The sequence below is a fragment of the Peromyscus maniculatus genome, chromosome 17 (assembly GCF_049852395.1).
Source record: "Peromyscus maniculatus bairdii isolate BWxNUB_F1_BW_parent chromosome 17, HU_Pman_BW_mat_3.1, whole genome shotgun sequence".
NCBI classification, from domain to species: domain Eukaryota; kingdom Metazoa; phylum Chordata; class Mammalia; order Rodentia; family Cricetidae; genus Peromyscus; species Peromyscus maniculatus.
The window spans coordinates 39,287,297-39,312,425 of NC_134868.1; the positions used below are offsets into that span (position 1 = coordinate 39,287,297).

At 51.4% G+C, this 25,129-nt stretch overlaps 1 protein-coding gene and 1 long non-coding RNA gene across 8 annotated transcripts in view; one reads left to right on the forward strand and one right to left on the reverse strand.

The window, feature by feature from the left end:
* Rbpms (RNA binding protein, mRNA processing factor) overlaps positions 1-22,199 on the forward strand; it is a 161,216-nt gene extending 139,017 nt beyond the window's left edge. For 2 of the 7 annotated variants that reach the window (XR_006064802.2, XR_442677.3), the window contains 3 exons: positions 10,787-10,856; positions 16,530-16,633; positions 22,074-22,199. Coding sequence is in view for 3 of the 7 variants with exons in the window: in XM_042262572.2 (XP_042118506.1) it covers positions 10,787-10,856; positions 22,074-22,167 (164 nt within the window). In the remaining 4 variants the exon portion in view is untranslated. Of the gene's footprint in view, positions 1-1,296; positions 2,979-8,485; positions 8,626-10,786; positions 10,857-16,529; positions 16,634-22,073 lie in introns of those variants that run through there. The other 5 variants (XM_042262572.2, XM_006973952.3, XR_006064801.2 and 2 more) reach the window with 4 other exon arrangements.
* Positions 18,202-22,074, reverse strand: LOC143269047 (uncharacterized). The gene is made up of 2 exons (XR_013045358.1): positions 21,822-22,074; positions 18,202-19,599 (listed from the first exon to the last, which is right to left on the reverse strand). It is a non-coding gene; the product is annotated as an uncharacterized LOC143269047 (long non-coding RNA).
* Positions 22,200-25,129: the final 2,930 nt, after the last annotated feature.

Below are 25,129 nucleotides of genomic sequence, written 5' to 3' on the forward strand. Positions count from 1 at the left end.
TGAGCTTGTCTCCCGGGGCATCCCGGCTCCAGGCAGGCAGAGTCCGGAGAAAAGCCCTTGGTGTCTTGTGCCCCAGGAACAGACATTGTCCCCTGCGGGGATGGGGCGGTAGAAAGCCCGTGGGGCGCGAGGAGAAGTGCAGACGGTGTTAGTGAGTTGCCCTGGGTACAGGAAACGAACAAAGTCAAGGACTAGACGTGCTCTTTGCCTTCCGATCCTCTGCCCGGTGTCTCTGCATCAGTGATCAGTAACCCTCATGACCGACAGGTCGCAGGCGGGAGCAGCTAAGTTGGCTGTCACTAGCTGAGTCATTATATGCCATGGATAACTTTGTTGACAACAAAGACCAACCAGGAACCCCCTTGGTGCGCCCCACACCCCTGTGGAGATATTGCCCCACCACCACCACCTTATGGCTCATGTGGCTTCAGGTAGTCAGCAACAGAGCCATTCACTGCTGTTTGGAGGATCAAGACTTGGCAGTGTCCAGAAAGGACCGGGAAGACTGGCTTTGGTCATGATGTGGCTTCAAATCTGGAGAGATCTGAGGACTGTGGAGGGCCAAGGTTCTACCAGGGGTCTCCTAGGAGGTTTAGAAAGCCCACACCACTGTGAGGAAGGATGGGGAGAGGGTGCGGGATTTGATGGATCGTGGCCGTGCGCCTCACTGGCATGCATCTCCCACATGGCCCCCTTCTCTTGAGACTTGCCCAGCCTGCATCCCTCAGCCCTAGTTTGGGTGGAACTCTGATCTGCTGGTGTGATCCCTGTGACTCGAGTCTCACCTCTTTGGAGTCATTTGAATGAACATCCTTAACTAAATTTATTCGTCCGTGTCGGGGTGAACTGATAGAAGCTTTGCAGACAGCTGGTCCGGCCAGCCCCTTTCACAGATGAGGAAGACAGGCCTGAGGAGATGGAGAGTTGCCCCAGATCACAGGGGTTCGGTCTAGAGCAGGGCTGTCACCTGCTGCCCTTGGCTGGCTAACACAGCAAGGTGCTGACTCACCGCAGACTTTCACTCTCGACGGCGTTTTGGAGAGGCCACGCTCCGGTGACTCTTTGGAACTTTCTTCTCTAAGTAGATGAGAAATCTGTCAGGAGAGACTTGGAGGCCAAGATGGCTTCCGAGAATCCTCACTGGAGCGGAGCAGAGTGGGGGCCCCTTCCCAGGTGACTCGGGTTTTGTTTTGGAAACTGAGCGTTTCAGAGAGTCTTCTAGTTTGGCTTTTTTTTTTTATTTTTTGCAATGTTGTGCTTTGTTTTGAGACATGGATTTTTTTTTTTTTCTTCTAGTGTTTCCCTCCAGAGGCAAAGCCCAACACACCTGTCTTTTGTCCACTTCTGCAGCAAATTAGATTTGTCTCTGGGAATGTGTTTGTCACTTACCAACCTACTGCAGAGCAGCAGAGGGAACTCCCATGTTGAATTTGTTAGTGGACCCCCCCCCCTTTTGCAAAAAACTTATTTCTTGATGATATTTGAGAGATTTCAATAAAAATTTTAATCAGCAAAAAAACAAAAAATGATCTCAAGTAGACTACAGAGTTTTTTGTTTTCTTGGCCCCTACAATTTTGGAGCAAAAGTATTTCATCTCTGTCTGAGGTTTGTGAGAACCCGGCCCGGAGCAGCTAAGTTGTATGTTCCACGGGAGCAGACTCCGAAAGAGCGCTCCAGAAGACCGCGCCGCCCAGCGGAGGGTTTCATCGATACCACCTCCATCTTCTTGAGCTTCAGAACCAACCCCCGAGCTTCATGCTAGAAGATCCTCGTGCCAGCAGGTCATCGGCTCCCAGAAGTCCTTGCATCAGCACCAGCAAGGCTGGCATCCAGCTAGTGGACACATGCTCCCTGTGTGCCCGCTCTGGTCCCAGGGAAGGGAAGACCCCGGACATTATTAATATAGAGTGGGATCTCATTTCTAGTTCCGTTCTAGTCTTGAGCTACAGTCCTCAGCTCTGGTTTAAAGGTACTTACGTGCCACCACATCCCATTGTTTTTGATCCAATGGTGGCATGCACCTGTCATGCCCTGCACTTGGGAGACAGAGTCCTAGCCAGCCTGGGCTAGGATTAATTAATTGCCCCCCTGCTCCAAATTGGATAAAGTAGCAAGACAGCACAGGGTAGCACCTTAATATTTTTACAGAAGGAGGTATGATTGTGTGTAGCCAATGTCCAATGTCTAGCATTAGCGTTTTTTTTTACATGGCCATCTGGTTTACCCTCAAGGTCACCGATGTCTGGAATGTACTAAATACATTGTGTGAGTCACTGGCTAGAAGAGGTGCATTTCACCTTCGACTTTGTGGAGGCGAAGGCAGTGTGCAGACCCACCTGTCACCCCCTGTTCACATCTCTGCCCTTTGACTCTGGCTTCATTCACCGCAGGGCAGAAGTGGAAGTCGTCAGGGAAACAGGGCGGAGAAGGTCCCGAGTGCCGCTACTTCCGGGGACACTTTACCCTGTGCCACCATGCTTTACAGCTCACTGCTGCTGCTGCAGGGCAGCCTCTCCTGCAAGCAGGGGCCGACACTTTGTAAATGATAACAGACTTCTCGAGGTGTGCCCCTGGAGACATCCCCGTGACAGGCTGGAAACATTCAGAACTAGTCCACGGGAAAAGAGCCGCAGGCAGACCCAGTAGACATCACAGGGACAGATGGACCCAGAGGCAGTATGGGCACGGCAAGTCTGTACCCATTGTCGCCATAGCTGGGCATTTACTCAGTGGGGTGTCACTGGTTTTTTCCTTTTTCCATTTTTATGTGCGTGCTGTGCATGTATGTGGCTTACATGCATGTGGAGGTCTGAGGCCGATGAGGGGGATGAGGGGATTCATTCTCAATCCGTCTGCCTTAGTTGACAGGTGTACAGCCTCTCAATAGCTTCAGGAACATGGGCTAAGAATTCTTAGTTATAAAGCATTAGTAACATCTGTTACATCGTAGCAACTTAGTAAATGCTCACTGTTTGGATTTTTTTGTGTTTTTTTATTTTTCCTTAGGCTTGTGTTGTTGTTGTTTTTGTGTTTTGTTTTGTTTTGTTTTGTTTTAGGACTGAGGATAGAGCATTCTAGACAAGCATTTCACCCCTGAATTGTTTCAAAAGCTTTCCCCCCAGCCCTCAAATTTAGCCCCTTCAGGGGCCTTTTTAAGGAATGTTTGTGCTTTGTGCAGGAAGGAAGGAGACCTAGGACTCAGCCCAAGCTGCCCACAAGGAGGAGCAGTTAAAACCTCTCCTCTGAGCCGGGCGGTGGTGGCGCACGCCTTTAATCCCAGCACTTGGGAGGCAGAGCCAGGCGGATCTCTGTGAGTTCGAGGCCAGCCTGGGCTACCAAGTTAGTCCCAGGAAAGGCGCAAAGCTACACAGAGAAACCCTGTCTCGAAAAAAAAAAAAAAAAAAAAAAACAAACCTCTCCTCTGGCTTGATGATAGAAAAAGAGCTGTCTGCAGAGCCCAGATCCGCCAAAGCTGGAGGCTGGAAGGATGGTGGACAGGGAGAGATGAGGTACCACATGTCGAGTGTTCCGTGGAGGCCAGGCGAGGCAGCTCCTCCCAGCAGTGCGTTCCTCCTTTTGCCACCTCTTAGACCACCTCTGTCCCCCAGCCAAGGCAGGACCCACCCACCTGTAGAAAGCCTCGCCCAGCAGAGGATGCTGGAAAATCCCAGATCCCCACAGCCAAGGCCCTTCCCTCTTCTTCTGTCAATTAAACTGCAAAAGAGAAATGTCTGTGAGCTCTGGGGCCTTCTCACACCTGCTCCTTCTGGCTCCTGGCTCCATGGTCCTGTCTGGCACCTTGGAAGGCTACACTTCAGAGCTGTGATCGGAGCCCAGGGATCCTGCTCCTGGCTAAGACACCCTCTCTCCTTGTGACTTCATCACTGGTTCGGGGTCTCTGAGTCCAGAAAAAGACCGCCCTAGCAATCAGCTTCTTCGTCACTGGTGTCAAGAGGAGAGAGCTCACAGGGTCTCCTTTACCGGGCACAGCAGCGCTGCGTTCTCTGATGCCTGTGACTTTAGGTTTTCTAAACATGTCCTCATTTCCCCCGTGTGAAATGAAACTCTGGGTCATCTGCAGGCTTTTCCTGAGCTCTCTGATGAAGCCCAGGCCTGAGTATCGGTGAGCTCCACCTCTAGATTCTCTTGTTAAGCTCACCCCCTCAGGATTATTACCAAAGACTAGTTTCACAGTGGGGAGATCCTACCACCTAACTAGGACTCTCAGCAGCCCCAACAGGATAGATGGGACTGGAGATCCGTTAGTGAGTACTTGCCTCAAGTGCAGGAGGCCATGGGTTCGATCTCCAGCAACATTATAAACGGGGCATAGTCGATCTGGCCTGTGAGCCCAGCATTCAGGACTGAGAGGCAGGAAGATCACTAGTTGAAGACCAGAGTCTCCCAAAAGACACCAGTAATTTTGAGACAGGGCCTTACTCTGGCCCAGGCTGGTCTCAAATTTATGGTCCTTCCGTTGCGAAAAGCCTCCTGAATTACAGGTATGCCACCACTTGAAGCTCATAAACGGGATTTTTTTTTTAATTACTCATTATTTTTGTGCGTCTGTGAAGTGTGTGTCTGGGCGTATATACAGGGGTGCGCACTTGGAAGTCAGGGGCAACTTTGTGGAATCGGTTCTTTCTTTCCACCTTTGTGTGGGATCCAGGGTTTGACCTCGGGTTTTCAGGCTTACAGGACAAGCGCTTTATTTGCTAAAACATTTTGCCAGCCCCAGAAACAGGATTTTTTTTTTTTTAAATGACAGTTGCTACTTGCTCTGTTAAAGTTGAGATTTTAGGCAAGTGTCTCTCATCCTACTGACCTTCCGTTTCCTTCTGTATAAATAGAAGAAGGAACACCTGTCTCACGAGGTTAATTTAAGAGGAAGAATACAAAAGTGGGTGGCATACAGGACTTACTAAAGAGCCTTTCCACACCTTCCCTTTGTAGCCTGGTGTTGCCAGAGGCTCCCAAGTGCTCCAGTGAGCAGGGGAAATAAATGTGGAGGGCGCAGAACACCAGAGTAGCGCCTGGAGAGAGAAACCTGTGCTGGACTTGGTTTGGGGGGTACAGAGACAGGGCAGCAGGAGGGACCAAGGTCGCCTGGAGCTTGTGGAGTGGGTGGAGAGGTTCCATGTGGGGCCAGGCTGGCGGTCCACCGTGGGTGCCATGCTTCCCCAGACACAGGCTTCCCGGTACCATTCGCTGTGTGACTTTGGAGTCTGGGAAACAGAGCCGAAAAGAAACTTAGTAATTACCTAATGCCAGCGTCAGGAAAAAAAAAAAGAGAGAAAGTGAACTTTTCTCTTTGAAGAAAACCAGTTGTGACGGGGAGCAAAAGGAAAATTGACTCCAAATGGGATCATGTTTTATTCAGAGTTAGTGCTGCCGGTGGGGGATAGCCAGCACCCAGTGACGGGGTGAGAAAGTAGGACACCCCAACTTTAAGCTTCATGCATTGTACATGAGCTCTGCCCACTTCACTAAGCTCGGCTCCCAGGGACCTCTAATGGCCCTCGCTAGCAAACATAGTTAAAAATTAACAGGCTGACAAGATTAAATACGGATGGCGAGCAGCCACGGTGGACCGAATCTGACGCAGGGTGTTTCACGCTCGGGTGCCCTCAACCAGAGCCGCGTCTCGGTGAACTTGGAGACATCGGAGCACATTTCGCACGCCTATCTGGAAACAGGAGCCTAACTTAATTCTCAGATCAGCCAGGGAGGGCCGAGGCCCAGGATGGAGAGTCAGCCCCGAGGGCTTGGTCCCGGCGTGGTTGGTCTTTGAGGATGGGTTCATGATCCTAGGACCTTGGTTTTGAGGTTCGGATCCCAGTGACTGACACACTTGTCATCCTGCCTAGGAGCCTTTGAAGAGCCAGTCTTTTCCAGCTGGGACTTTTTTTGATATTTTGAGATGGTGTATGCCAGGCAGTCGAGGCTGGCCTCAAACTGGCAGCAATCCTCCTGCTTCAGCATCTCGAGTGCTAGGATTATTTGTATCAAGCTACCTCTTGGCTATAGCCGAGATGTTCTTACTTGGTCCTTGTCCAGCTGCCGGGATGAGTAAGATGGTAGACTTCCCTGTAGACAAGTCACACCATTCTTAGGTGCTGGGAATGGAACACAGGTGAATGGTCTAGGCAGCAAGTGCCTTTAGCCACTGAGCCTTTTACCAGTCCTGAAAATCCTTTTTTGAAGTACTCTCTTAACTGTTAGGCTCAAAATGGATAGGTTTGCTTTAGGGTTTGTTCCACAGCGACTAGACCGGGATGTCACTGGTGTGGTCATCTTCAAATGTTAGATTAGTTTCATTAAGAGTTAGGAGTTGGGGTGCCACATTGGATGCACCTTGGCCCCCTAGATCCACCTCATGACCCCTGGCAGGGGCCCGCCCTGGCATTTCTCAGCTCCATGGGTATTAAGCTGGTACAGAGTCAAAAGACTCTTGGCCAGGTGACCTTGGGGAGCCCCGGGGTGAGTCCCGTATCCCAGCAGAACCTTTCAGGCACTGTTCCACATTGACTCCACCCAAGGACGGAGAGTGTCAACAGCTCTCAAGTTTTACTGGGCTGCCGGGCCTTTCTAGAATGTTCCAGGCATGCTTCTAGAAGTCTAAATCAAGAGCAGGGCCTCACACATGAGCATGTGCATGCCAGCAGCCCAGAGGGCACTTTGCAATGCAAGTGAGATGGCGTGGCAGGTAAAGGCACTTGCTACCAAGCCTGATGACCCGAGTTCAATCCCTGGCTCCCACCATTTGGTGGAAAGAAAAACCAGCTCGGCCAGGCTGCCCTCCTTCCTCACATTCATACACCTAAATAAATTCATAAACAAATACATGGGGTCCGATGTTTAAAATGATTCGGGCTGAAGCAAGCCTGGCGGCCCAGAGACTGCAGCTCAGGACTTGCCCCCGTGGTCTGCAGAGAAAGCCACCAAAGGATGTCCGCTCACTATAGTGGTCCCTATGTCCTGGAAGCCTTCCTCCTGAATCTGAAGAGGACGGTGACAGTGGGAATCAGTCACTAGAGAGGAGAGAGTCAGAGCCAATGATAGTCATCCCTGCCCTGCCCTGAGGTGCCCGGCCTGCAGGGGGTGCCAGGGAGGGTGTGCTGAATGGGGGTTCCACCCTGGAGACAGGCAGGCCTTTCTGCCCTTGGCATCATCATTTGAAACAAATCCTGAGTGGTGTTCAAGTGTCGGGCTTCCGTGCTGTGTCTTGCGGGTATCTGCTACTTTCTCTGGCATGTTTTATTTTTTTTCTCCAAATTATTTGCTTCCCAGGTGTCTGACTCACGTCTAGCCCTGTCACCACTTGGGATATTAGTCCCTGACGAGACAATGTTGCCTTTCTATGAGGAGTGTTTTAAAGCAGCATTCCTGATGGAGGGTGGCGGAATCCATACAGTGTGGCCCCAGGACAATAAATGACCCCCTTAACAACTCAGTTACTTGGAGAAATTTCAGGTTTCTAGATTTCTAAGTCTGTGATACCGCTTGACACTTACCTCTGGCACAGACTAACTCCGGGGTAGTGTTGGTTAAATATTGTATTAGAAGTTCTTATGGGGACCTCAAACCCCCGGAATAGTATACAAGCTTGTGAAGTGTGTGTGTGTGTGTGTGTGTGTGTGTGTGTGTGTGTGTGTGTGTACATGCTTCTTCAGTGCAGAAGTGAGCAGGATGACCCTGAGGCCAGCTCCTCTTCCGTGGTTACACATGGTTACAATGTAGACTTAAATGTTCCTAAAGAGCTGACTCTGAGGAAGTCTGGGGAAGCCTGTGGCCCCTGCAGTAAGGTGTTAATGAGGAGTCAGATGGTAGCCTCGGGGCTTGGACAGGAGTGGGGGGTGCTACAGCAGAGCTGACAGCCCAAACGGGGGGGCGGGGGGGGGCGGGGTGTAAAGGTGAACCTCCTTGCTGCCCTCCAAACAGTAGTGATTAGCACAAAACTGCTTGTTCTCCTGGGCCAGCTGCCCACACTCCTGGCTCTGCCCCTCGGACTCTGCCCCGCTGTGGGTGTAGGCACAGGAGGCCGCTCGGTTTGGCCTGCCAGGCACTGCCCCCTGCTGGAAGGTGGGTTGCCTCGGGTATCTGGACGGCAGCAAGAGCCACCACCTCTTGGAAAGCACATTGTGGAGTCCTAGCGGTGAACCACAGAGGGATGAGCTTGGGAGTCCATCTCTCAGGCGGCTGCTGTGTGATCGAGGGCGTGCGTGCATGCGTGCGTGCGTGCGTGCGTTACAGTGGCAGACAGCAAGGAGGAGGCCTCTTTCACAGTCACCTTCACCTGGCCCAGACCCGTGCCATCTACCCTGCGGCTCACCGTCCCTCCTGCCGGCCCATTCATTCCTGTGTCCCCTCAATGAACACCATCCCCATGGTGGCCCCGGGGGCCCTACATCCCCACCTCACACCCAGGCCTCACAACTGCCACTGCCGCTCCACACTGACCCCGGTGCACACGGACCGTTTTAGGTTTCGGGTCCCCGCGCCCCCTGCCTAAGGGCCCCGGCCCCTAGGCTGACCTTCCCCAGCTGACGCGGGAAGGCAGCGCCAACTCTGCTCTCTTTAGAGAGCAAATGGACTCGGATGAATGCACGAGCCATGAGCCATGGGTAGGTACTGGTCTCTTCTGTCTCTAGCCCTCCTAACCCTGATTTTCCGCATTTTCTCCTCTTGATTTTTTCTTTTAAGCTTCTTTTGTCCTATAGACACTCAAGTGTGCCCGTTTAGTCTGTCCTCCAGGACAAGTTTCTGGTCCCTCGGCCCCTCCTGCCATGAGTTGTGGGAAAGATGCTGGCCTGTCTTCAAAGACCATTGGGGACTTCTGGGGACTCTTGGGCAACATGCCTTTCCCCTCACAGTCTTTGAGCCTCTGGCTAGCTGCTCTCTGCTTTCTGGAAATGACTTCTTCTGACATGGTCCCCAGAGGACACCTCATATTCAAGATGGCCCCAGGGATGCCCTGAGGTAGACTCTGAAGCGCCAGAAGCTTACAGTTCATCCCCGGGGGTTTGCTTAAAGCCACATATGTCCCAAATCAGAGCAGAAGTCTCTACCCCCAAGTTGACCTAGTAGGTGGAGTCCCCTCGTGTGGCCCCCTGTCCTACACTGACAACCAGGAGACACCATTAATATGGGGGTGGGGGCGTCCTTGAGTTGGCAGGAAAACCCCAGGACTGCTTGGGAACCAGGGCAAAAGTCGAAGAACTAGCTTCTCCCTAGGGTCCAGCCCCTTGGGTTCTCAGCCCTTAGCGTGTGCAGGGTCCAGCAGCTCCTGGTTCTGCATTCTGAGCTGGACTGGACAGGTTGCTTCCTACACTTGTGAAAGAGAGGACGGGGCAGGTTTGCCTGAATCCCTGAGACCCTGGGGTCTTCCTATGGTTGTCTGTAATTTCCCTCTGGCCCCATGGCACCTCTGCCTCAGCCAGAATGGTGCCTGCTCCATCTCCATACTTGAGCCATGTGTGGAGGTCCTGGCTCCACTTCCCAAGTGTCCCCTCAGCTGGGTGGCGGTGGCGCACGCCTTTAATCCCAGCACTCGGGAGGCAGAGCGAGAGCCAGGACAGGCACCAAAAGTACATGGAGAAACCTTGTCTCAAAACCAAAAAAAAAAAAAAAAAAAAACCAAGCGTCCCCTCTTGGCTGTCATTTGCATTCCCCAGCAGCGTCTCCTGTGGTCTCCTGTGTTGCTCACCGTACTCGGTGGGAGGCCATCCCTCTTCCCTGATAGAGGAGAGGTAGAGTAAGCCTGTTCTCTGGAAGTAGAAGCTGAAGGATCCGGGGTTCAAGGCTAATTTTTTTTAAGTTTTATTTATTTATATTTCATGTGTGAGCGCCCTGCATGTATACCTCATGCCAGAAGAGGGCATCTAATTATAGACGGTTGTGAGCCACCATGGGGGTGCTGGGAATTGAACTTAGGACCATCTGGAAAAGCAGCCAGTGCTCTTAACCACTGGTCTCTCTCTCCAGCCCCTCAAGGCTAACCTTGGTTTCATGGTGAGTTAGAAGTTAGCCTGGGCTATGTGAGACCCAGTCTCAAAAAAAAAGGGGGGGGGAGGGGCATGAGGGGTGGAGACAGCGGTAAACAGACATTCCCTCTGCCCAACAGATTACAGACAGGACTGGCATCAGTATACCGGTGTTTAAGAATGCAAAGCTCACGCCTTTCTTGTTCATGGGACCCAGAGCATCTGCCGGGTGGAGAAGGCATCCCTCAGCCTGGTTGTTAAAGACTGCTGTTGCCCTCTGTTTAACTGTTTGCCACCGGCTCCAGGCACCTCTGGGGCACCGAGCACAGCCTGGTCTTCCAGACAGACACCCCACCATGCCAGGGAGCCGACCCTTTCCTGAGAGAACAGGTTCTCGAGAAAGCTGAATTCCCGCCAGGCCGGCCTCGGGAGGAGTCATGAAGTGCCCCCTCCCTTGTATTGTGCTTAGGAAACCATTAGGCAGCTCTGCCCGGCTTGGGTATTTCTAGGGGAGTGTTGAGGGGAGGATCCACAGCGTCATCCTGGGCCTCTGATGCTCGTTATCTCTGAAAAGGAAAGACAGTTGGCGGGACCCCGGTGCCAGCTGGAGTGGGTGCCCCTCTGTAAGCTTGGCTGGTGCCTTCACAGGGCACGAGGCAAGTCTCTCTGGATGCTGCTGTGGTGTTTCTCGGCCCTGGGCAGGAAATCCTACCCTGGCCATCTGGGAACAGTGATGGGGGGGCTGAAGACCCGCCCAGAACAAGGTGGGACCCCTGGTTCACTGCTCTTCCTGTCTTTCCAGATGCGCTGGCTCCCTCCCTCCGAGGCTACTTCTCAGGGTTGGAAGTCCCGACAGTTCTGCTGAAGGCTGTGTGAGTACGGGGCTTCTCCAGGGGCTTTCCGGGGCTTCTCCAGGGGCTTCTCCCGGGGCTTCTCCCGGGGCTTCTCCCGGGGCTGTTCAGTGCACCTAGCCCGCACATGGCAGATGTCTGTGATCAGCAGCTTCCTCCATCCAGGAGAAACCTGGGTACCTACCTCCCCAGGGCATTTTCACCTGGAATGGGAAGATGATGAACAGGCCCAGGGCTGCTTGACTCTCACTTGGGGATCAGATTCCTGCCCGTCCATCATCCCATAAGTTATCATCAGTGCACATGTCTACAGATCAGGCATCAGGAAAATGATGACTCAGTTGTGGTTCGCCTGCTGTCAGCATTAAACAAAAACCCTTCCCAATATGGAGGACATGTTGCCCACTCAAACACAGATTTTTTTCTAATAGAAGGCAGTGTGCTATTGTTACCAAGACTTGCCTTAAGATTTTAAAATATCTTTTTATTTTTTAGATTTGTTCTTTACATGTATGAGTTTTTTGCCTGCATGTTTGTATGTGAACCACGTGCATGCAGTACCCCAAGAGCCCAGAAGAGGGCATCTGACACCCCCAGAACTGGAGTTAGAGGTGGTTGGGTGACCATGTGGGTTCTGGGAAGCAAACCCACGTCCTGTACAAGAGCAACTAGTGCTCTTACCCACCGAGCTCTCTCTCCAGCCCCCACATTTTAAAAATTCATTGTTTTCAATTATTGAAAAATATTTTTTTTGTACAGCAGATTCTGATCACAGTTTTCCTTCCTGAATTCCTCCTACCTCCCCACCAGCCCCACAGAAATCAGGCAAACAAACGAACAAACACCAAGCCAGAATTTAAAGAAAGAAAAAGCACAAGAAACACAGACACACCAAAACAAACCCCATAAAAATCGGAAACTAATAAGTAAGCCAAACGTCCAAACAAGCAATATGAGACAGAAAGTCTACAGAAGTCCCATTGAGTTGTAGTGTTAGCCAACCTAAGTGTGGTCATAAACCATGTCCCAAACTGGTTTCTTTGTGCCGGGTTAGTCCTGACTTTGCCTCGGACAACAATGCTATCAATTATTTCTTGTAAATGCAGCGTATGCAAAAACACCGATGCCTTCTGTAATTTGGTGTCTTGACTGAATTTCTGATTAAGCACTGGGCACCGCAGTTCTGAACGTGGTGGGAACTGGGGCGTGTGACTGAACTGAACAGCATTACGGTTCCCCAGTCACCTTCTCCGCTAGATCCCTCAGCCGTTTATGAACCAGAGAGGGAAGCGAGTGGGTGGAGGAGCAGGCTTGGGTCCTGAGACGCCGAGGCAGCCCTGGCAGCGTGTTCGGCCCTGGTCCGGATGCTGACAGTGGCAGGATCTTCAAGCCCTTCTCTTCTGAGAGTTGGGCCACATAAGCGGATACTTCTCCCACTGTTGAGGCAGAGGCTCGGGACTTCCTTAGGTCATGAGAGACTCTGCAGAGCTCCCGTGTGTTGTGAACGAGTCTGTGGCGGCTTACCTCGACGTGTTTGTGAGCGCCCGTGGAAAGAGGAAGTAAGAATTGATGGGTGATGGGGCTAGCCTTGTCTTCCGGAGGAGAAAGGACAGGTGCCACAGGCAGCAGCAGCCTCTTTGGCCCTAAGGCTTAGGTGGTGATGGGTCACCTTCAGCAGTCATGCTGGGTGTTGACTGCACTTGCTGAGACCGCATAGTGCTGGGAGGTCAGTGTTTCCCAAGTGTGCTCCTGGCCTGGGGGCGGGGCGGTGTGGTGGGGCGGGGCGGGGCCGGGCAGCGGGGCGGGGCTACCAGCCTGCAGGAATGCCTGTCATGGAATCAGAGTGGCAGAGAGCCATCTGGTTCTGCTGGTAGAGTGGTAGGTCCTGGAGGGACACTGGTTTCAGTTGGTGGGCAAGTTGGCGAATGTCGACGGCACAAAGCTTCTTTCTCTTTTTGTTGTTTCCTTTTGTTTACTGTTTATATAGGCTTTAAGCGATTATGTGCGTCCCGTTTTAAAAGACCCTACACTTTGTACGAGCATGCTCACATTCCCCCCCCCCCCCCCCCCGGAAATCATTATTCTTCCCAGACCCATGACAGTCGCTGTCAGTCAGAGAGAAGCCTGGTGGTGGCCGCAGCTACCAAAGCCGGTTAGGGACTGCTGCCCTCAGCACAGAGAAAGCTCTGAACCGAAGAATGTGACATCTCTTGAACACAATCCATCTCTTCTGAGCTGAATATGGGCCACAGGCCAGAGCTTGCCTGGGGTGTGAGAAGGTCTCGGGGTGTGTGTCATGTGGAGATAGTCCAGAAGGAACTTGGGTAGCAGTGCCCATCACTGTCGCGTGGAGCTAGGCATGTGCAGCCCCCATTCCAGCGCCTTCCAGAGTCTCGGAGCGGGTCCTTTCCAAGTCAGCTAATAATCCAAGCTACGCAATTTGGGGGAATAGAAAACAGATCTGTCCCTCTTAGCTGGATGAGCTAATAGGGACACTCAGGAAACCAAAACACATGTCAGAAAGGCCAATGCTGGCCAGGTGGCCAACTTCATACCACAGAAAATGGTACTGGAACAGACCGTGAGGGCAGTAGGGGTGCTTGGCGTCATACCATCCCTTCTGGTGTTAGAGTGTGGTATACTGGCCTTCAAATCCTCGATGGTCCTTGGCCTACTCCGGAAGAGGCGGTGGATGGGAGATTGGTTTTCTGAGACAAGGTCTTACCTAGCGGGCTGGTCTGGACTTGTGATTTTGCTTCTGGCTCCCAAGTGTCTGGGATTACAAGGGTGCAGCACTGTGCCTAGCCGCCTAGGGATCTCTGGTTTACCCACTCTGCTCTTCAGTGCTGACATAGATGACTAAACTTGAAATAAAAACCAACCTAGCCCTTTCTCTTGGTGTACATGTGGGTTCTAGCCGATGTGTCCTACGTTGTCCCCGGGCCTCGCTGACAGAAAGAATATGCACACAACAGCTGCTGCGATGCCCTGGGCTCAGGCGGCAGAGAAGCGTCTGTGGGTTTTGCCCTCACTGGTGGTGTGAGGGAGACCTCTGGAAGAGTGGCCAGAGGGCTGAGTGTGCCGCTGATGTTTGCTTGGCACACGGAGTCGATAGATGAGTGATGTTTAGTCTGCCTGCACGTATCGCCCCATCGCGATAGAGTTTTGGTGATGGCCCAGCCATGTGACAGAGGACTGTGATAATGTTTGAAAGACGATGTTTTGAAAATCATCGATTTCCCTGCTCTACCAAGAACAAGAGAACACGCTTTCTGTCACTTCTTACGAGTAACAGATGATGCCTTTCCTTGTTGGACATCCAAATATAGTTAAACAAGTCTTCTCAAGAGCCTGGGAATTGGTGTGGGATGAGATAATATTCATAAGAACTTGTGAGATTCACTTGGCCTTTAACCACGGCATGGAAATTGTAAGCATGTGTCGTTACAGCCTCACCAAATTAGAGGAAATAATGGGGGATAAAAATGGCTGGAATTTGTGGCAGTTTATGCCTACACCTTCTTTGGGAGGAACAGCCTAGTCTGCCTGTCTTTAAGGCTGGGCCTTCATGCAGGCCCAGATGGCTGCTGTGGCTCCAGCAATCCCCTCTGCTCTCTCCTTGACAAGAGACCAGTGTGCTCCATATTGCAGTACACTCAGAAGCCAGGGCAGTTCTTATGACTGACTTACCCTTCCTATTTCTACTTTTTCAGGGTCACACTTAACTCACAACAGTATGTATTCATTGAACAACTAGAGTGGACTGAGGAGGAGGGTAACGGATTGATAAAATGAACATAATAGGTCAACTAGGGGTGGGTAGAGTGGGAACTTGGAGTGTGCTAGGAATTGTGGGGGCTTGGCAGCCCTTCATGCTTCGTGTAGGAGGCTCAGCAGGCGGGGCTGCCCAGCAGACCCCACTGTGCCGTGTTTGGAGACTACGACCGCTCCGATCCGTTTTCCTCTCCCATGGCGAAATAAAAAGTTAGGTGGGCTTGGGAAGTGGCCAGCGGCCTCGAGGAAGCACATGAAGAAGGCTCTGCCAGCCCTTCTCTAGGAGATGCCCGCCTGTCATCTCCACAGGGAGATGCCCATCTAGCTCTGACTGCTCTCAGCCTAGGGTCTGGTGTGCTTCCATGGATATGACAGGGCTGCCCACCTCTGTCTGCCCTGCCGGATACTGCACCCCTCCAGGCAGTCCCAGGTCCCCCGAGCCTCGGTCAGCTGCCAGGCAACACATCTACTCCCAGCCGTGACCACCAGGCTGGTCCCTACACCCGCCCCCCCCCCATAGCCGTGTGCACAAAAGCTGTGCCCCGTTACCTGTTCCGGGTCCGGCTGTTCAAGCTTGGAGAGAGCGGCCAGATGGGAGACTGGGTACTGACCCCCTGCCCCAGCTCCAGTGCCCGCTCATCTTCGGATTTTATGAGGGTGTGCAGAGGGCTGCTGTGCCTGGCAGAACGTGGAGAATGCACGCGCTCTGGGGCTCTGGGCATGTCCCGGTCTCCGAAATGCCCGGCTCCTGCCCACTACCTCCTGCGAGCCCTGATCTGCAAAGCTTGTTGGTCAACCCCCGTGTCCCGGTGAACATGGGGCCAGTTCGTCCTCCTGATTAGCGTGAGCCCAGCAGTCAGGAGGAAGCAAGCCACCCCTGTGACTCCAGCAGCAACAGGCACCCTCAAAACTCAGTGCAGCGTGGCCACCTAGGAGGCGCCCTAGGGCTGCTATTGCCAGTCAGCCTTGGGGGGGCACCCTTGGTCACGATGGGAGTGTGACAAGGCTTGGGGGACATTAGGTGTCTTCCTTCCTCAAACAACCCAGCTTTTACTAGGAAACCGGAATCATGCCCACCCCCCCTTTCAATGTTTCTGTAGTGAGCTCTTCCCCGTTTATTCTCATGAGACAGGTGTATTGGGAAGGCCGCCTGTCCCACAGGCTCACCCCTGACTCCAGAAGAACAGATTCCACACGGGATGTAGCCTCTCCCGTCTTCAGCAGAGCATCAGGAAGCCCTGCAAGCTAGAGAGAGCAGCGAGCTCATGGACACACTGCAGCGGGGTCTGCTGTGCGTGGCCGTGGAGCTGGGCTCCTCTGGCGTGAGACAGTTTGTAGAAACCCCTGGGCCAGCAGCAGCCAGTGTAGTAAAGATGAATCGGCTGGGTCTCAGCACCTTGGGCATCACGGGACAGTTACAGATGTACTTCCTGCTCCCAGCAGAGCTTAGTTACCAGACGTGACAGGGCTGGGTTCTCGGGCTGTCCAAAGCTGTCATGGTCTGAGGCAGCCCCTGGGACTGGTGGCCGTCCTGAGTCTGTGTGGGACCTCAGCTCTAATGATCTGGCTGGCAGGCTTTGGGATGGCACTTGGGGTCTAGCGGGATCCTTGGAATCCCACACCATAACTCAAGGTGCAGGTTCTCCACAGACCTGGACCAGGCGGCCTGTGCTTGGGCGGCTTCTACCTCAGTGGCTTCTGAGTGCCCTTGCCTCTGGCCCAATAGCCTATGCACATTGTTCTGAGTCCCCAGACCACTTTCCTGTCTGCATTCTGTGCTGCTTGCAAGGTCATTCTGCCGTGTCATCTGTGCGCGGCTCCTGGCCCCAACAGGGCAGGCTGGTCGCCCTGACCCAGGGCAGCATTAGGTCCACAGAGAAGGTTGCCATGCGCAGTTAACAGATCTCTCTGTCCACCCAGGTCTCGGGTGTGTGATGGCGGCTGCAATCTGTCTTGTGGGTATTAATGCGATCTTCACTGGTGGCGACTGTCATCCAGCTGTTCTGCAAAACTGGAGCTTGCTGGTGAGTGCCAAAGTCAGGTGGCAACCAGTGTGGGCAGGACGGGCACCAGGATCTCCTGGAACCACGGCCTCTGTCTGCAGGGGTCCGTGGTATCTGCATACCCTCTCCGGTTGTCTGGCAGACCCTTCCGGGGACTCCCAGCCACAGACCACTTCAGGTCAGCCAGGATGGTAGTAACCAGGTAGTTTGGTTTCTTGGTGGGGTGCTTTTTGTTCCGAAACAGTATCTTGCTATGTAGCCCAGGCTAGCCTCAGCCTCTCTAATGCTGGGAAAGGAATATGCTATCGTGCCTGGTGAAGTTTGCAGGTCACACCATGGCCTTTTCAAGTAAGGCTGTGTCCATTCACATTTGATTTCCCAAGTAACACCATGGCTTAAGGGAATTTTGGAAGTAAATGAAGATTTTTTTCCCTCCCTTTCAGCTCCCTAAACCTTCGTTTGAAATTGAGCAGCTTGTTGGAAATCTAAGATAGAGTGTATGCGTTTCCTTCTCATCTGTCCAATTACATTAAGTCAGGGTGAGTGTAGCCAAACTAATGTTGTAGGCTTCTCCAGGAGGTCCTCCGTGTCCCGGGCATCTCGGGCCTGTCTTCTCCGTTGGTGGCTGTCATAATCTCAGTCGTCAGTTTTGGTTTAGTTTGGCTTGGAAGTCAGGGTCTCACTACGTAGCTCAGGCCGATGTGGAACTTGGGGGTCTCCCTCCCTCAGCCTTCCGAGTGCCAGCAAGGCGTGTGCCATCCAGCCTGGCCCTGGGTGGTGGTCTGTCAATGAAATCACAGTGTACACTACCAGAGATGACCCGCTCACTGCCACCTCAGATGGCAGCTTTCAGTGACTGTGCCGAGCTTGGCTTCGGATAACAGAATGCCAGGGTCACTTCATGCCTCAGCCCAAATAAGGAGGCGAATTTCATTCCTTATGAGGGGGCCTGTTAAAAAAATGAGTCAGAAAGGACGTCAGTGTTGCTGCTGAGGGCAGAGGATCAGGCAGCTAACCAAGGGTGTCATTACGGCATTTGGGGGGCCTAAGTGACTTCATGCTGAGAACGGCACCTCTTAATACTCATTTTGAAGAACGCATATCTGATGTGCTCCGTTGTGCCTGCCTTGCACCTGGAAACGGAGCCACGAGAAGAATGTATTTCCCCCCATTTCAGTAGCACTAAGCTGTCAAAGGCCCCATACATGACCCATCACACAACCTATCAATCATATGGCCTTGTAATCTGTTTCCTTTCATCGTGGTCCCATGATGTTCTTGATCCTCATGGGTTGTGTTTTGAAGGGTTTTTCTTTCTCTGGGTAATTTAAAGATCAGTGTATAGGCATTCGTGCAGTTAATTTTTTTTTCTAGTCCTAAGCCAGATCCTTGTGTATGCTAGGCAAGTGCTCTCCCACTGAGCTCCCCGGTGCTGGGTATTTTTTAAATGCAGTAAAACAACCAAAATATTAGCTGTCCAAGGTCTACCAGCCCAGTGGCAGAAGTGGGTTGTAGCTGGAGTTTTCTCTCCGGGTCCCGCCAAGTCCCGGCAGTACCTTAGCCCACTTATAAAATAAACATGCACATGCTTATATTATTTAAACTGTTTGGCCTAATGGCTCAGACTTCTAGCTATCTAGTCCTTACATCTCAAATTAATCCATTTCTATAAATCTATACCTTGCCATGTGGCTCGTGGCTTACCGGCATCTTCACATGCTGGCAGTGTCTCCCTCCGCCTTCCTGTTCTCTCATTTCTCCTCTCTGTTAGTCCCGCCTATACTTCCTGCCTGGCCACTGGCCAATCAGTGTTTTATTTATTGACCAATCAGAGCAACACATTTGACATACAGACCATCCCACAGCACTACCAGAAGGGCCTAATAATAGAGGAGCAGGAGGCAGCAAGGGGCTCAGGACTAGACTTTCCGGTGCCCACGACAGAGGTGCGCCTGGGCTGAGGGAGGGAGGGTCCCTCTGCCTGGAGGGGCTGGAGCCATGCACACACATGGCCAGGAAGGGCACATGGAGACTGGTCTCTGCAGAAGACTATCACCACTTTAAGTGTTTGGAATATTCACTTCTATGAGTTCTTGATTAAGCCAACAGGTATAAAAATGGAGTCAGGTTAGCAGAGGAATAGTTCTTACCTGACTTGGCAAGAATAAACGTTAGAGGCTGAAGTTAAGCTTTGAGGGAAATCACTAACCGTTAGGCCAAGCACATGCAGGTGGATGGTCAAAGCCGTTGTTTGATTTGGAGAGAAAATCTACCTGGTACCTGGCCAGGTAGAGTGTAGCTTAGCAACACAGGAACCCAGATGTTGTTCCACTTCATCGTCCCCCTGTGAGTCGGCCAAGTGCCCCAGTGATCTTACGTCAGAGGCAGCCGCAGTCCAGTGTTTTATGACTGTATATACTTCAAGTCCCCACGTCCTCCTGTGTGTGCAGCTGCAGCTCACTCAACAGGAGGAACTTTGACAGGATTGTTTCCGCTTTTGAAATTGTGTCTTGTGCACACACACGTGCAGAGGACGTGTGGAAGTCAGGCCAACTTTCCGGAGCTGCCTCAAGGTTGTCCGTCAGGCTTCCACAGAGCCAGGTCACCAGCTGTTTGGTCCTGGTTTTTGAGATACCACTTACACATTGCTCTGGGCCCCCTTTCCCAAAAGGCTCTTTGGCAAAGAATCTGCCCCTAGTCACCCAGCCCGCTGTCCCTCCATGGCGCTTTGTGTTCCGGATGTCTTTGGATTCTGTTTAAACGTCCTTGTTAACACATTCCAAGGTTTGAACTCCATCCCTAGCTAAAACCTCTTCCTTGTTTACAGGGACTGAAATAGCTCCCTGGTGACCTTGTGTTCAGGCTGGGACATAGATGGCAGTGTGGATACATTCTTTTCCCATGTGAGAATTACGTCTCCAGGGTGGGTTCTGGAATGCTCGGGACCTATAGGCTCAGCACTTCTCCTTCCCCAGCTTTAAAAGATCCTGTGCAGGAGGGAAAGGAGTGTCACAGAGCCAGCATCAGGCTTATTCACCCCACCCAGGAGGGATCCGCCTCCTACAGAAGGGTGCCTCAGAGCTGGGGTGCAGAACCCAGGCCAGGCTTCCAGGTACAGTCCCCTGCCTGGCAACTACAGATTAGGACAGGGGCCCAGGGGTCTAATGAAGGGACATTTTGCTGTACCCTGCTAGCTCCGACTGGGGTAGAGGATTGTCTTGGGGAAGAAAATAACATCCAACTTAATTCCCGCCTAGAAGCTTTATAGGGACTTCTCTACAAAGCCCTTACGGATTGAGGGGCCTAGGAAAGTGACTTTTCAAAGACAGTTTGTAAATGCTGAGAGGGGCTAGAAAAGGGAAGGGGGGGAACACCCGGAGACAGTCTCGAAGGATGTACTAAGGGGCCTAGGGAATGGGAGCTAATGGAGAAGTCTGAGGAGCCATTTTCTGCTACTCAGGGTTGGTGGGGAGGAGATGGTCCTAGGACAGAGCTGTGCTGAGCCAGGAGGATCCACACAGACCTGTTCCTGGAGCCCAGTGCTGCGCCTTGAGGGTCTCCACGGCAGGAACCCCTGCAGGACAGCCTGGGTTTGATAGATGGTGGTCAAGGTCAGGGGGAGGCAAGTCATGTAGATGGTGGGAAGTTGTGGCATTTCTGCGACCAGTGTTGTTGCCTCCTGACATCTGCTCTGGGGGGAGCAAGGCAGGAGTGTTCTGGGCCGACCAGTGTGCTTCAGCTGAAGCTCCTCTGGCACGTCAGTGATGTGAGGAAGTGAGTCAGGCTATGAGGCGAGAGGCTCACAAAGAATTTGTTGCTGTCACCTAAAACGTGACTCCGTCTGTCCTCTTCTGCCCCAGATTCCCGCTCCTCCTGCCCACCCAGGGAAATGCCACCCAATGCATACCTAGCTTGTGGGAACTCTGGGTCCTGCCCACTCCTGGGTAGAAATCAGGGTTTCACAGAAAAGATGGGCACTTTTGTGACGCAGCTGTCCGGAGTCGGTCCCCAACACTTTTGCAAGTGTTTTTGGTGACTGACTTGAAACTGGGTCTAACAGTGGAGCCCTGACTAGCCAGGAACTCAGATGTAGACCAGGCCGGCCTGAACAAGAGATCCCATGCCCCTGGGATTAAAAGCATGCCCCACCAAGCCTGCCTAGAGATGGGCACATTTAGATTCTCCTCACTTGAGCCTCTCAGGGTATGTGATCCCCAGTGGTACTACGTGTGAGAAGAGGCCGAGGAGGCAGAAAGTGCGTCTCCTAAAGGAGGTTGAATTTTGTCTTTCCCTGCCGGACAAACATTTCTGACTGGGAAAGCTGCTGCCAGAGGTCAGGGAGAAGGAAGTGGTCACTGAAGGCTACAGCATTCCTACAGCTCTCTACAGGAAGCAGCTGGTGATGTGCTGGGGTTGCAGCAACTGGGAGGGAGGGAGGGAGGAGCCTTAGGGTCAGAGCACGGTGCGCCCGCATGTCACTTCCTGCTCTGCAAAGCTGGCGTTCTCACTGGTGCTTTCCAAGCTCCACAGTGACTCAGTGATTCTATTAGGACCTTAAAACTGGTAGGCCATACTGCTGGGCGGCGGTGGCGCACGCCTTTAATCCCTAGCAGAACCAGGCGGATCTCTGAGTTCGAAGCCAGCCTGGTCTACAGGGTGAGATCCAGGACAGGCACCAGAACTATACGGAGAAACCTGTCTCTGGGAAAAAACAAAACAAAACTTGTAGGCCATTGTTATGATAACATAAGCCTTCCTCTGTGCAGACTCCTAGTCTGCTGGTACGTCTACCTTTCCTGTGTGGGACAACCCGAATCTGCCCTGACCGGAAGACGGCAAGAACACATGGGAGTTGGAGACTATAAAGTGAATAACAGTAAAAATGGGTTTACAGTGTATCCTGGACAGCACTACAAAGCTGTGGATAGCACAGTCCAGAGCCTAGGCTGGAGGGACTCAGTGGCAGGGCAGCACCTAGCATTTGTGAGATGGAAGAGCTGTGAGCTTGAGTAGCCTGTTACAAAGCAAGCTCCTGCCAAAGCAAAGTAAACGAGCATTTGTTTGGACTTGTGGGAAAGGGGGCTTTCATTTTAATCATTTTAGTGCATGTGGAGAGAGAGGGGAGAACTTGCAGGAATCTGTTCCCTCTCCACCACGGAAGTCCCCAGGATTGACTCAGGTCACGAGACCTGACAATTAATATGCTTACCCACTGAGCCATCTGGCTGGGCCCCCTGCTTTGTTTTCTCCAGATAGGGTCTCTCTGTAGCCCAGGCTGGCCTGGAACTCCAGCTGATCCTCCTGCCTCAGCTTCCAGTGCTGGATTACGCCAGCTTGACATCTTTATCCACTACCCTCAAGTCTGCTGACACTCCTGGTCTCACAGGAACTTAGCAAGGTGCTGGAGGTGCTGTACGTGATTGTCAAGGTTGCTCTCCAACATGGTTTCTCTCTGTTTCAGGTTTGAAAACACCTTGTCCAGTTTTGATCCCTTCAAGACTTTGCCACAGCCTCTATCACACATCTGTTTTCCTCAAAGACAAAAAAATATATAATAAAGTGTGTTTTACTCTTTTACACTGTATAATTTTAAGAAATATGTGTTATTTGTGAATGCATGGTCTGACATTTCTGTACAGTTTGGAGACATACTCAGAACAAAGACAACAGTAACACCAAGACGGTTAGTATTTTTCTAACAGACATTTTAAGAATGGAGGGATGAGTTCTTACACTAGGTTAGATCACTTTTGCGCTTGATTTTTGAATGCTTTTAATGACGTTTATCTTGTTTTTCTTCTACAATGAGCTGCATGTTTGAGGCATGTCTCTGACTAGCATTGAGATTTCCACAATTGTGTTGTGAATGTGGACTCCATCTGCCTGGCCCAGAGTCAGGGCACATTAGTAACATGGTGTAGAAATGAGTTCGGCAAGACAATCAAAGCCCCAGAGCATCTGCTGTCATAGTGTATTCACATCTGGGCAAAGACTACTACTTAGGTCATGCCTCCTGAGCACAGCATACCATCTGGTTTCTGGTGGCTCTGGCTGCCACAATACAAACTGTGCCAAGTGAGGTATTGCCATTTTGTACTTGTATTTATTATGTTCTTACTGTTCATGATAGCACCCCTGGAGTGTGGGACCTAATATATCACCCACCTTCCATAAACTGTTCTCACTTCCCCAGTGAGTAGAGGGACCTTGATTTGGCCAACATGGCCTCAAGAGAAGTAGGCTGCCCACCCAGCTTGCTTGGCTGCAATGGGCATCACATCTCAAGGGATTCTGCAAAGCATTGGCCTACCTGAGTTGGTGTTCTAAAGGCTGGCAGCCCTCCATCACATTCTCCGGAATACCGTGTGCTCATCTTGAGACTACCTACTGCACTGCACTGGGTGGGTCGGTCATGGAACCGTGGCCATTCACAATGAACGCTGTTTCCCCTGCTTCAAGACCTCTTCAAAGCCCAAAGTTAGTCTTGTGTTGTATACCAACATATTTCCAGAGGCTGTGACAGGGCAGCTTCTCCCACGCCTCAGACAAGAGCCATGTGTAATACTATATTGACCTCAGAATTTCCAGCTGCTGATATAGCTAGACATAATCACGATCTTTGTATCTTTGTTATTGATCCGCTTGTGTTGTGTTGAAAAACGTCATGTTTTAATGATTATACCTTTGGTTGGGGAGGGGGGGGGTTGTTTTATTATTTTTCATTAGAAGCAAGAATGTCAAGTTTTTACAGGTTATTGGAAAAAGAAAAAGGAAAAAGAAACACCAAGGCTTGGCGTAAGGGCCTTGCCCTAGAAACTAGAGGAAAGGGGGAGGCAGCAGCTGGGGACGTAAAACATCCACAGTGGTATTTGGGGACCACTCATGAACCCAGTGCCACTTGGCTTTAAGACTCCTCTACTTGCTTTAAAGAGAGCGCCACTTCCCCATCAATTATGCTTTTATAAACTGTAAAGTTACTTTTCTATTGTCGTTTTTAAAAAGAAATAATAAAGTTTATTCCAGCTATTACAGGATTGTCTGGGAACTTACTCTCAACATCAACCAATCATGCTCCACAATGCCAAGATTTCCATTTCCAGGCAGTTGGCACAGCTAGGCAAGATTCAGAGAGTGACCGTCAGGGTAACCACAACACAACCACGTGCCACTGAGGGCGGCACACACCTGAGTACCTTTAACTCAGCTCAGTTGGTACCATCCTCCCTCACCTACAAAGTTCGGGCTCAAAATTACTAAGATTCTGATAGGCGTGGTGGTGAGCACCTTAAATCCCAAGAGGCAGGCAGATCTCAGATTTAAGCCAGCCTGATCTACAGAGTTCAGGACAGCCAGAGCTACACAGTGAGACCCTGTCTGGGGGGTGGGGAACGGATTCTGCTGGGGGTGGATGGCTCAGGAGTTAGAGCTTGCTGCTCTTACAGAGGACTGGGGTTGGGTTCCCAGCACCTACATCTAGTGGCTCAAAGCAATAACTCGAGGTCCATCAATCATCATCTTCAGGCAGCGACACAGTGCATGTACAACACATGAAATCCTTTTTTTAAAAAAATGAAGCTTCAAAATCTCAAAAAATGTGGCTGCTGATTTAGCCAAGATAACAGTATTCTATACGCTCATCAGTTTCCCCCTACGTCTTACAAATCCCAGGCTTACATTAAACTTGCTGTGTAGCCAAGGATGACCCTAACTTCTGATCCTTCTTGCCTCCCCTTCCCAGTCCTTAGATCATGGGAACGCTATAGAGGGCTTTATAAATCTGTTAGGCAAGTACTTTACTGGCTGAGCTGCATCCCTGCCCGTTCAGTAGTCACGGGCGACCTTCAGTCTCAGCTCATGACTCAGTTTTCTAGAGACGAACCATCCAAAGCAGGCCATAGTCACTGCTTTCTGATCATCTGGCATTCCTGGCAAAGACTGGTGTGGCTTCCAGTTACCTTTCAGCTCATGGAAGTATGCCTAAGACTGCTCTATGGAGCGCACTGATCATAGATGGCTTTGTCCCCTTCAGCCTAACCGCTCAGTAGCTATGTGCAAGGACAAGCCTGTCTGCCTGCCTGCACGGTGTGTCCCAGTCCAGTGCAAGCCCTGGATAAATTCCTGCTGACCAAGCAGTTTACACCCACTCCATCAACTTTCTCCAGGAGTATCTTCTGTCACTCTGCTGAGTAGATAGGAAAGCAGCAGGGTCTTTGGGAACCAGTAACTTGGTATTAGGAAAGGGCACACTGGTTTGTTTGTTCACTCTTGCTCCCTTATAAAAAAGGTCTCAATTATACACGCTTCAAAAGAACAGTAACGGAGCCAAATGGACTAACCCCAAGAACACAACATCTAGCATCTAGAATTAAACAGCCTCCGAACTAAATTTCAACGTAAGTGAATATTGCCAAGCTTAAGTTTCCAAATGAGAACATCTCTAGTTAATCACTTCTATGCTTCGGACTCACTGAACCCAGTGTTTGCCTACCTGTCCTTATTTCATGAGACTTTGCAACT